The sequence below is a fragment of the Halichoeres trimaculatus genome, unplaced genomic scaffold, assembly GCF_033239565.1.
Source record: "Halichoeres trimaculatus isolate MK-OKI-2021-1 unplaced genomic scaffold, fHalTri1.1 fHalTri1_scaffold_9, whole genome shotgun sequence".
In the NCBI taxonomy this organism is placed as follows: Eukaryota; Metazoa; Chordata; class Actinopteri; order Labriformes; family Labridae; genus Halichoeres; species Halichoeres trimaculatus.
The window spans coordinates 28,966,515-28,979,432 of record NW_027437188.1 but is presented as its reverse complement, the minus strand read 5'-3'; the positions used below and the strand labels follow the sequence as shown (position 1 = coordinate 28,979,432).

General features: G+C 40.4%; 1 protein-coding gene across 2 annotated transcripts; it reads left to right on the top strand.

The window, feature by feature from the left end:
• Positions 1–119: 119 nt before the first annotated feature.
• Positions 120–10,628, top strand: apbb1 (amyloid beta (A4) precursor protein-binding, family B, member 1 (Fe65)). Of its 2 annotated transcripts, none has more exons than XM_074679392.1 (14): positions 120–284; positions 940–1,590; positions 1,940–2,145; positions 2,236–2,295; positions 3,076–3,164; positions 3,257–3,323; positions 3,497–3,643; positions 3,785–3,912; positions 4,499–4,613; positions 4,734–4,818; positions 4,909–4,989; positions 7,407–7,522; positions 7,708–7,884; positions 8,231–10,628. In XM_074679392.1, the coding sequence occupies exons 2-14, from the start codon at positions 957–959 to the stop codon at positions 8,384–8,386; spliced, it is 2,061 nt and encodes a 686-aa protein (XP_074535493.1). In that variant the 5' UTR covers positions 120–284; positions 940–956; the 3' UTR covers positions 8,387–10,628. The 2 variants fall into 2 exon arrangements, with proteins under 2 accessions (XP_074535493.1, XP_074535492.1); XM_074679391.1 differs by having other exon boundaries at positions 121–284; positions 3,073–3,164.
• Positions 10,629–12,918: the final 2,290 nt, after the last annotated feature.

Below are 12,918 nucleotides of genomic sequence, written 5' to 3'. Positions count from 1 at the left end.
CTAACCTGGTATTTTTAATCTAATACCGGTGTGGTACCGACATGTCCAAAAACAGGCACATCATTCTTCTTTCCTCTGCTGCTCTGCCTGACTGTGTGGCAGCAGCACAGAGCAGTGGGCTCTGGCTGTGACGTTAATCCGTGACGCAGGTTCGCCCTCCATCAGCAGTCGAGCCCACTGACAGAAAACACCTCGAAACGAAGCGAGCCCACACGATTAATGGAAATATGTAGTTAACTGGTGGACTACCGTGTATTTCGACAATAAGGGGATTGGTAGAGCTGGTAAGTCCAAATTCCTTTTGTAACTTTGATAAATCACTGCCTCTGCATCCGCTGAGATTTCTGTTTGTGTAAGCGTTAGCCTGCTAGCCGAGGAGCTAACATTAGCCTAGCCGAGAAGACGGCAGTGATGATGGCGGATGTATTCCGTTATTCCCAGCTATGGTGATGTTGGCTGATAAATATGATTGTCTTTCACCGTGTATCTACTTTTAATGCTGTATTTAAGTGAACAAGCCAGTGATTGATTCTGACAGGAATTTGCCCCTGACTTTCTGTGAATTGAGCTCAACATTATAAGATTAAAGGCCGTGTTGGCAAATGGGAGATATAGCTGAAGTACGTTTCACATTGAAGCGTTAAGAGTGGCAGTGAAAGTAATCGTAGTGTTTGCCAAATAGGCAGTCGAAGAAGAAACTTACTTTGGTTGTTGAATCAGACGATTGGATTGTGATCAGCGAGTTAAATTTGAGCATCTCGCTTTGTAGTTAATTAAACCTCACGATGCTTATAGGTTAATATTTAGTCAGCGTTCGCCGCACATTCCGTCAACATTTGATGTGGTTCCAGGGACAGAATCTCTTCTGCAGTAATCGCAGCGATGCTAGCTTACATGCTAACCACAATGCTAAGAAGTCTCAACCTCTGTCTCCTTCAGATACATGGGAAGTTACCATGGGAGGCCATGATGATGAAGACATGTCATATGTAGTAAACAAACAAAAACAAGATGAAGAGCTGAAGAACAAGCTGAACGACAGCAGCCACTGGGGCGAACAGGAGTCCACAGGCAGCAATGCCAAGTGGATGAAAGAAGGCCAGAACCAGCTGCGGAAGGAAGCTGAGAACCAGCAGGATCAGGACCATAACTGCAACATCAGCCAAAATGGGAATAAGGAGGACCCTCAGCAGACTACCACTCAGGAAGAACAACAGGGAAACGAGGAGCAGACCAAGTCTCCTAAAATCACACTGAGCCCTGGCCTCACCCAGGAGGAGTCCAAGAACATCTTGAATGAACCTCTCCTCATTGACACTCTGGAGTCCACAGAAGAGAAGGACAAAGAGAGGGAAGAGGATGGGAAAGAAAAGGAGACAAAACCAGACGAAGATGAAGACACACCAGGTGAAACCAGAGGAGTCACAGGGGGGCAGAGAAAAGGGGAGTCTCAGAAGGAGGGTAGCGTTGTGGGGAGGAATGCCTGCCTCCTGTTTTCCAACATGAATGGGTCTCCAAATGAGGAAGAGATCAGCTGGCCTGCGCTGTCTCAGGATAACACTGCAGACAGCTCTCCAAACGGCAACAGAGGTAAAAGAAGTACATGAAGTCAAGGTTAAGGCAACTCAGTCATGTTAGAGGTGCACAAAACAGTCCAGAGAGCACAGGAAAATAATTATTGTAGATTTCAAAAGACATCACATTGCTTACAGCCCTTATATTTAGCAATTATGATCTGTTAATTATCATTTAACAAAGGGTTTGTATGACACTATGTGTATAACTTTGAAGGCTTGATATTGGAAAATGCAATATATTGTTTGGCTAGAGATTAACAATCATCTGCTGAGGTCTCCTTATTTTTTTATGTGTACTGTTCTTTTTCGGCCTGACCTCAAACATTTCCCATCTCCTCCTTTTTTTCATTCCTGTCAATCAGAGTCCTTCTGGGACTCCAGTGCTTTTGAAACCGACACAGACTTGCCTTCAGGATGGATGAGGGTGCGGGATACATCCGGCACATACTACTGGCACATCCCCACAGGCACCACCCAGTGGGAGCCTCCTTCACCTCTGGGGAAAGTTGGCGACTCCATGATGTCGTCCACCATGTCCCTGGAGACGACACCCTGCGAGGAGCCTGAGGTAAAGACTAATGCATACATTTTGCTCAAAAAGAAAAGAAAGGAAATGTCATTTTAGGCTATGAATAATAACATTTTCACTTAATTTTAGGAATCCTGGACCCAGCTTTCCAGCACAGAGGAAGCAGCTGGTGAAGGGGAGCTGTGGAAGGTAAATCATCACGGCAGGAATACAAATAACTGTACTTGAAAGAGGTGATGATTTGTCTGTATCTGTAAGTGGAGATATTTAAAGCCTCCGTTCTCTGCAACACTGTAAGGCTGAGTATCGTTACAAGTAAAGATAGCTTTCATGTCAGTTGTTGCCTTTGAACTAGAGGAAATGTTGAAAAATCTTGTAACACTTTACTTGACACACTTTTGGTGAGTAGCAGTAGATAAATCTGAACCTGAGGCTTGCAGAGGTCTGAGCACTTGCAGATGCCTCCATGGTCACACTGTGACACACTTCAGGTGTGTTATGAGGTTATCTGTAACGCCTGCATTCTTCAGAGCAGCACAGCACATTTTTGCAAATTGATTCAGACTTGTTCAGTGACTGGAGTCTCTCAAAAAACCCGCACTGTTCCACAACTTTTGATTTTGAGTTCTCAGGTGGTGGGTAGACTCACTCAACCTCTGACGTTTTTTTATTTCAGAACTCCTATGCTATTCTTAAATGCAGCAATTTCCATCTGCAGTGAATGTTAACATAATGTGAGCCTAAAATACTTGGAATAAAATAGAAATAGATAAAAAACTACGGAATTATTGTGTCGATCACATTTCTAAATAAATGCATAAAACGTCAAACCTTTTAAGGTTCAAATTTTACAGATGCATAAATCATAATTCATTCCAGAAATGCTCCATACTCAGCTCCTCTACTGATGCCCTCTTTAATGATAAAAGATTTCATATTTTAACTGTTATTTTGCTTTGTTTTCAGGAGGAGGAGGAGGAGGAGGTAGAGGTTGCTTCTGATCAAAGTCTGAAGGAGTTTGAAGGAGCAACTTTACGCTATGCATCCATCAACCTCAAGTATGCTCTGTTTTAGCTTTATGGCAAGTTAGAGCTACTATATCTGTGGTTTTATTGTGTTTATATCTGTATGTTTTTCTTTGTTTTTGTAGTTACAATTGCTCCCAGTCTGAGGAAGAAGAGAAGCTTGCTCCCCTCTGCACAGACATAGAAACCAAGGTAATTCAGTATTTAAGTCGTAATATTGACCTTTTTCTGACTGTTTAAAAATCTGTCACATTCATCATGCATGTTTTTTTCAGTAATGAAGTAACCTGTACAGCTAATTAGGCCCAAAAGATTGCAGCTCTCTTCTTTTTTTATGCTCATGTTTTGTGTCTTTGTGCTGTCAGTGTTTTGCTGTTCGCTCGCTGGGCTGGGTGGAGATGTCTGAGGAGGACATGGCTCCTGGCAAGAGCAGCGTGGCCGTCAACAATTGCATCAGACAGCTCTCTTATCACAAACACAACCTGCACGACACAGCTGGTATCTGGGGAGAGGTAACTAAGAAATCCTGTGAAATCCTCTGAACTTAAGTTTAAATTCAGTGTTTGGGGGGAAAAAAAGAAATTATTCATGTTTTAAGTTGCTCTACTGCTTGAAGTCATGATGGACTTTGTGTGATGTGTGTGCTGTGGCAGGGTAAGGACATGCTGATGGTGCTGGAGAATGACACCATGAACTTGATCGACCCTCTCGGACAAACTCTGCTGCACGCTCAGCCAATAGGAAGCATCCGTGTGTGGGGTGTCGGTCGAGACAACGGCAGGTTAGTCACCACAGGTCATGGCAGTGGGACGCAGACATGATTTACTAATCTGCCCCCTCTAATCATGAATTCAGTGTTTGCTTTAGAAGAGACTATTTTACATTTCTTAAAAAATGATTTTTAAAAACATTTTTCCTCTTACTATAACCGTTTTCATAAACTTGTCTACATTTTGTGGTTGATTCCCCTTTAAAACAACTCGCAGCCTCCCGTAATGACTCATGTGTGACTCACAGATTTGGCATTCTTGTATAGGAATCAGTCAAGACAATCACAATGCGCCTCAGCTTGCTCTTTTTCTGTGCTCTGCTGCCCTCTGCTGGATACTCACTGATACTGCTGAAAGAAATAACCCTGGCTGTCCCTGTGTGAAATATTCTAACCACATGTTTTCTCTTTCATGCTGCCTTTTCATCATGAACAGGGAAAGGTATACCTCACCATTATGTCCTTTAAAGTTTAAATGTCTGTGCTGGTGTGACTTATTTCTAGATATTTAAACCTCATATCTGCTCAAACACTCACACTCAGGCTGTTTTAATAACTCCATGTGTGAACGTGACCTTTTCCATTCAACCTCCTGCAGGGATTTCGCTTATGTGGCTCGAGACAACCTGACCCAGGTGCTGAAGTGTCACGTTTTCCGCTGCGACTCACCTGCAAAGAACATAGCCACCAGCTTACATGAGATGTGTTCAAAGGTCAGGCACACGTGGGATTAATTTGGTTTCATTCTGAAGTCAGAGCAGTGACTTAGTTCATGTTCAGTCTTGATTTTCTTCCTGAATTTTAAATATTTTCTTCATGTTATGTGACTTTAGATAATGATGGAGAGAAAGGCAACCAAGCCAGGAGTGAGCAGGCTCAACTCTGACCCCTGTAACCCTGGGATCCTCCCTGTGGAAGGTAAAACTCTGAGCACTTTAAGGGTTTCACATTTTATTAATCATTTAAATCCAGAGTGCTGAAGCAGACATCTTACTTATTTCTTTGCAGAGTTTCCTGCTCCGAAAAATGAACTCTTCCAGCACTTCCATGTCTATTATCTTGGTTGTGAGAATGTGGGAAAACCAGTCGGTAAGAGCACTTTTCAGATTATGTCAGTTTGACGACATTCACACTTCAGGCAAATGTGACCCAAGTCTGATTTCTTTTAACTCACATATGACTCAGTTCTGACATTTTGAGCATGACAAGTCACGTGGAGTTTGATCTTTTCAAATCAGATTTCAGCTTTCCTTGTATGTGGTCTAAATTAGATACAGGTCTGGGCCCCAATGCACAAAGTATCCTAAGGCTCTTAATGATTATTATTAAAAAACAATTCTTTAAATTTTCCCTCAGTAAGATAAAAGTTATTCAGAGTGTTTCAGGCCTAAGGTGAAAAACTGTTAGGAGGATGGAGGAAGACTTCAAAGAAGCCAAAGAGTGATTGGTGATACTGGTGTTGGACTTTTCCAACTTGTAAACAGAGTGCCCGCCAACTGCGACAGCTGTTTAGCTGGTGATTCACTACCTTAACAGTTCACTAAGTGAGCATATGATATTCTGTAACATTGATAAATTTATTCATATCAAAGTAAGTGATGTCAGCAGCCATAGCCTAAATGCTATCCTACAACACTGTTTGAGAACAGCTCCCCTTGTCCGCTCTTCATTTGTGCCCACGAGGAGAGGGAGCAACGTATTGATTTATTGGGAAATGCGCTCCCAAGTTTCCCTTTTCTTCTGCCGTAATACCGGGTCCCAATTTCCCTCTTTCTCGTTCTTTTTTTTTAATCCATCTTCTTCGTTATTTTGGTCATTCTGCCAAATCAAACTGTTTTTTATAAGTCTCCAAGCAATCACAAGAACTTCTGAAAGATAAATCTGTGTCCACCATAAGTATCAAACACATAAAGTAGTATAACTGCCAGCATCTGCTGCCGCATTTTATAATAATAACATAAAAGTCACAATTACACATTTCTTGATACAGTCCAAGTTAGGGCTGAACGATTTTGGGAAATCTAATTGCGATTATTTTGCACCGATATTGGGATTGCGATTTAGCATGTGATTTTTGAGGGGGGTGTTTATCTTCTACATGATTTATGTAACACAAGCAATAAACTGTTCTATAGTATGACCAACACAACAAAGGATACTGTCAACATATAAACAAGTCTTTCCTGTAATGAGATGAATCGATGCATGAATTGATATGATCAACGTATCTAACCTTTACAATCACAGTAGAATATTGACTGATTGGTTGAGCTTCAAGCAGAGCAAGAGGCCTAGTATGAATAATAATCTAAAAAGTAATTATGAATCCTCTCTTCTATGAATCTCACACTAAATAAACTGCAAAAATGTGAATAAGACCAAATCTCTGATGTAATTTTTGAAATATGTCAACATATGGCATGCACTGTTTTACGAAATGAAAAAGAAATACTGTGTGAACATAAATATCAGATGTATCACAATCTTATATCCTATCTCTCATCAGTAACAAACCACAAACTAAAGCGCAGAAATGTAAATAAAAAAGTTTTGGCTCAACTACTAAAATATATATTTTGGATTGCTTTTTTAAAATGCACTTTAAAACTTAAAAGAAAAAGAAATAAAAAAAATTGCAGCCTTTGCGATTTGAAAATTGCATCCTATTACATTGCGATGTCGGTTAAAATTTGATTCATTGTTCAGCCCTAGTCCAAGTGATATCATCAGTTGCGTTCACTGTCCATTACTTTCTTCATCCTTTTCCATTTTGTGACAACCAATCATAGCTTTTAGAAGACCGCTTCATACTTCACGTCATACTAAAGCCCTGTTTACACAGCAGCGTTTCATCTGAAAATGCTAGAACGTGAAAAAAAATCTGCCTGTACACGTAAAGGCTGAGGGGCTGAAAATGTTGCAGTAAGCATGCCAGGCCTGTAGTTGGCGCTATAAATGTCTTGTCTAGAAGTGGTGCAACAAATGCCCACTTTGTTCAAATATAGTCAGAAGATTCAGCAGATTGAGCAGCACAAGCACAACATGGTAGTCTGCGAGGATCGTAACAACAGTAATGTTGTATGGTTGTATGCGCTTGCACAAAGTGGAGCATGATGCCAGCATTTCCACTAAAAACGCCGTTGTCATGTAAACGGGCCCCTAAGATTGAAGTGTCTGTTCCTTCCTTGCTCAGGGTTGCTCTCAGAAGCTTCCTGAATCCCTCTTAAGTTAGGAAACTTTAGGCTATTTTAAGAGTGTTCTGAAAGGACCCTAAGAAGCTTTATGATTTTTTACACTATCTGAACAGCCACTTTTATACACGCAACTATAAAAAGATAATATCAAAAACTGAAAACAATTAGACCTGTGAATTCAATCCAAAGTGAGGCTTAAAGTTTGCAAGGAAAACTAACTCTAGTCCAGCCATTTGTTTGAGACTCTAAATTTATCCTCTTTGTTTTGCATCCTGATGCCAGCTGTACTTTCCTCTTGTTCACATTTCTCAGGTATGGATGTAATCAATGACGCGCTTCAGGCAGCAATCGATGGTAAAGATAGAAGTGACTGGACTCCTGTCTCTGTGAATGTTGCACCAGCCACCCTCACAATCCTCTCCAAACAGGTAACAAAGGAAAAACTCTGCCTGATGTGTCTGCAGGATATTGTTTATTGTAAACTGAAGTGAATGTGTTGCAGCTGTGATGGATCATTGTTTTCTGTTTCTTGTAACAGAACTTGAAAATGTACCAAACTTTTGTACCACACAGTTTTTAAAGCACACCTGTCATCTTTTTCCTCTCACTTCAGAATGAGGAGGTGCTGTCAGAGTGCAGGGTGCGTTTCCTGTCCTTCATGGGGGTGGGAAGGGACGTCCACACCTTTGCTTTTATCATGGCCGAAGGTCCGCGAGACTTCACCTGTCACATGTTTTGGTGTGAACCCAACGCTGCCAGTCTGAGTGAGGCTGTACAGGCTGCCTGCATGGTGAGTCCTGAGTGCAGAGTAGATGAAATCAAACAGGTGGAAAATAATGCTAAAAGTATATTTCAGTCTCAGATAACTGAACAAACTGAAGTGCCAGATATGTAAAATAACTCATCAGAAATCCTGTAAATAATCAGATCAGTTCCTTCCTTCCTTGACAGTTATTTTTTTTAAGAAGGCAGAGAAAAATGTGTTCACTTCTGTCAACTCTCAACTTTGTTGTGTCTCAAAGTTGAAAGCTTAAGTGGAACAAATGCGATTCAAACTTGTTTACATCCACCAGCCAGTGTTTTGAATTTCGTGGAGCGTCTCTGATGCATAATTTATGTGTGTTTTCTTTTTATAGCTTCGCTACCAGAAATGTTTGGATGCTCGTCCTCCCAGCCTAGCCTCCTGCCTGCCCACTCCTCCTGCTGACTCGGTGGCTCGCCGGGTCAAGAAGGGAGTGCAGAGTCTGCTGGGCAGCTTCAAGAGCTACAGGTCAGGCTCCCAATCCCCCTGAGCTGCAAAGAAGATGATCCACAGTCCATTAAACACAAGGTCCATCACCGCAATCTCACTTCTCCTCCTCCTCCTCTCATCTTTCTGCCACAGTTTTCGCCTTATGACCGTCTCATCCATCTTTTCACTGGTCTAGTGTGTGAAATAGTTTGTGAGCAAAATGTGTGTCTGAAAAGATTGAATCTCTTTCCTTTTGTTAGCTTTTCCTCTCTACATGGGTTTAAATCCAGAAGTACCCTGGCATATCTTCTTTTCACTCTGCTGGGAGTTTTCCCTGAGTTTTAACTATTTTTGTGTTTTAACAGAAACTATGATATGAATGTTTGATTTGGATGTAATTTTTCATGCAGATGCTCGAACTTGTTGAAAAAGAGATTGCTAGATTTCCTCCTCCTTCCCGTTTCCTCCATGGTGCAATGCTCACTCCTCCTTTTTGTACTGTTTTAGAGAAAGTACTGTAACGCAGCTGTCATGAGTGTCACACATCCCGATATTGATTTCTAGAAGCATCCGTGCACCTCCCTCCACTACTGTAGGTCGTGATACAAACGCCATTGGCGTCTCCGTAGTGTGCCACGTAGTTCAACGTCCCGACACTCCTCAACAATGTATTTTAGTCTTCCAAAGAGCTGTACGGTCATCTGTCACATAGTGAGCAACACTGATCTGAGTGTAGTGTGTTTCTCATACATTCTGCATGAACATTTGCAAGTTCAGTGCTCGTGTGCAATAATCAGATGTTCCTGTATGGTGTGGTGATTATCTGTTCACTTTAATGAGAGCGTCTGGCTGGATTGAGTGTGAGGCTAATGGAACAACAGAGCCATGTTGAAAATTATTATCTTCTGATAGAAATGATAGTAATAAAGATGAATAAATAAACTCTGGGTTTTCACACAGCCGATTACCACCAACAACTACTGAATAGTACTGTAGAAACTCGCCACAAGCTGCATGTTTTGATAACTACGAGTTCTCGCTGCTTGCAGCAGCTTAGTGCTTAAGATCCATCGATGTAACCTGTAAATTCTTACTCTGTGTTACTGTACGGTAAGAGGAGGCTGGGGTTGATGTGTTGTTTCGTGTTTCTTAGGCATGTCACTCTAGTTAGTGTCAGTGTTTATCATAAGCTAGCAGTAGAGAGTTAGACTTCCTGTCGGTTTCTTCAAACTGAAAATATGAGAGCAGGTACGTGTTTGTATTTACGGTTTGTGTACATGAAAAAAACCTAGACATGATTATCTCCCGTGGTTACATTTTTTGATGTTTTCCTGGGTTTCATTTCAACCTCTTCCCTCGTTTTAATGTATTTTTTATTGTTTTCACACACTACAGTGTACACTATGGAGATGATTTTCACATTAGTTTGTTAGATTTACTTTTTTATAAAGAACACACTAAAATAGACAAGTCGTACTTTATCTTTGTGTGTCTGTCAGTGATCAATACTGTATGTAGCACAGTAGTAATAGTCCTCTCTGATACTAAAGATGCAGTTTGTGAGACTTTTTGGTATTTTTAATCTCTGCAGGGCATTGATTTGGCCCTGAGACACTCAAAGGTTATCCAAACATCCCCAGACTAAATGAATCCACCACTCAGAAATTTGAATACCAGACACCTTTAATGAAGTGTGCCCTTGAGATAAACTAGAAACGAGGGAAAATAATGTCTAACAACGCATTTCTAATCTGAAAAAGACAAAATCTAACTGCGACAGTGATTTCTTAAATGCTAAAATGATGCCAAGTATATCATGCTGATATTTAAAAGTAAGTTTTTTTTTTTACTTTTGTTTTTACTATTTTCATATTTTTAGAAGTTTTGTTTTATATATAACACTAATCTTTAATATTTTTACTAAAATGCAAAAATTGCTGATATCAGAATGACCCAGAAGAGATGATAGAAAATATTTAACAATAAAATAAGAAGTGAATGAATTCCTGTGCTTTTTAATCCTCGTTTTAAAAGTTACAAAACAGAAACTCTTACCAACTGCTTCTTGATATGTGTAAAGTGTAACACTAATGAAAATTAGACAGCATTGACTCATATTACTGCCTCGTCACTTCACGTGTCACTCGTTGGATCTACTTTGCTTTCTTTCGTTGTGTCCAGTCGGTGGCAACACTAAAGCCAGATGAGTTAAAGAAGATTAGCAGATTAATTTATTTCTGTTTATGTAAATTAGGTGTATAAAAATGTATGTATATAAAAGTCACTGCACAATAAATGTGAACATATCATACCTGCGTATCTTGTGCTCTTTTCGTATCTTGGTCATGTGTGAAGCCAGGTGAAGAGATTAGCTCAGCCTGGAAATGTCTCCTTTGGTTTCTCCCCCTGCACGCTCAGACATTTACTCATTTTCCATTATTAGTTTTATCTGTCATTCCCAGTTTTTCCATTAAAATGTAAAAGAAGCCACACACAGCCTGTCAGGCCTGTTTGCATATGCATTAAAAAAGCTGACACTGGTTTTGCCATATGTATTGTCAGGCTAGCCACACACTGCATGAACAAAAAACCCTTCAAAGCCCCACTCCCACCCCCCTCCAGTCACCTGTCCAGTTCATATCTGCACTGCTGCCCCCACCTGGTGAGTTCAAAAGGAAAGGTCCGCCTGGTTATTGTTTCCTTAAGAGATGGCTTTTGGAGATGAAAGCCCACATCAAGCGGAATCCACGGCAGCCTCAGACTGGTTATAATTGGCTTCACCATCTCTGCACAAATAGTGGGACTGCCCTGCCAGCAGGGGCCCAGAGCGGCGGGACAGATCAAGGCCCCGGCTGTAATCGCTTCCTTTTGAAGATGGAGAGCGCCACCTTTGTTCCTGGTGACTTATTGGCTCCTCTTTGTGTAAATTAAACACATCAAAGTGTTGAGCCATGAAATGTCTGATTTCATCATGTGCGTTTTATACATGCCTCATGCGTGTGTTTAAAAGACAGAAATTGACTGCTTCTTTCATGCACTGCAAGTATTGCTCACGTTTACACCACAGGAACCCACCTTAGCAAATTCCGCTCAGGTTTTAAGCTCATATTTTCACACAGTTCCTTTCTCAGCCTGGTGAAAGCTAATACTATTTTATACCATACCCCATGCACTGCATCCTGGTTTTCCTTATTCGTGGTTACCTACAGGACAACCACTTTTAGTTGTGCCAGCATTTGCATTGAGCACAGAGCACAGCTAAGCATTAGCTGCTATCATGGCTACACACACCTATGTTTAGCCTTAGAGCCACAAAACACAGTAATTAAGCAAGACTTCAGAGGATGTTGACACACTGAGGTTAAAAGCTGCCCAGAAATGACACCACCTTCCATTTTCTAAGCTTTGAGTATCTTAAGAAACTCTTTCTACTTCCAGTGTTTTCGACAATCTACAACACTGCATTTGACTGTGGTGTACCGCGTAGGGGTGCACGTATTGATCTAAACATCGATAGTATCAATACCAAGATGAGTATTGGTATCAGATCGATACTAGCCCGATGAGATTGATACTTTGGTTTCTCTTATGTTGTCCAGTTAATTTACTTTACTTTCCTCCATCTGCCGCTTCTCTGTGCAAATAGGAGGAACCTTTTTGTTATTTTGCACTTGTGCTTTTTTTTCCCTAAAACAATTGTGGTGGTAGAATAATTATTTTATTACTTTTATATAGTTAAATTTTGTTTTATTGTTAATGTTAGTTAATAAAAATCGTTTTTATTTGCCTAAAATCTTTGTGCTGTGTTTTACCATAATCATTATCAAAATTGACCGACTCAAGGCAAAATCACAAAATTATTCAATGATCACTAGATTTCATGTAGAAAGTATGGGTATCAGTATCGGCGATACTAGCTCTGCTTTTACTTGGTATCGGATCAATACCAAAGTTCCCAGTATCGCCCACCCCTAGTACGCGAAACAGCCTAAAATACTCAAACAATTGCTGTCGCCCTCTAGTGGCTATCTACAGTACAGATTAAACGAGTCTGTAATCACTGAAAAATACTAAAAATTAACATGCACTTGAAAGTAAAATTAATATAACAAATAATAATGTATCACTTAAGATACAGTATTAAAATTATTTACTTCACATGTTCATCTCATGTTATTCTGTCAACTATAAATAACTTTTAGCAAAATTACACCATTTGTGATGTTGTTATGATTATGTAAGTCCATGGAAAAGAAACCCTGAGCCCTTAGCCTTTACAGACCTAATTGAGATCACCTGGAAAGTGGCTGAGTGCCTGAGTCTGCAAGGGTTCAATGTGGTCTAACTCAGATTGGGACAGCACTTTTGACACTTCTCGCATAACCTGCATGTCATCATGCAGCTCACCTGAGCAGCAGTATGATTTATTCTTAAACAATTGTTAGTTAAAAATACTTGAAACCTACGGACACAGTCCTTTAGTCAAAACAGTTTATCCACAAAACTGAAAGATCTTTATGTATTAGCCTAATTACACAGCATGGGAATATGTGTACAGATATAAAGATTTGGGCAGATTAAGCTGTATTATAC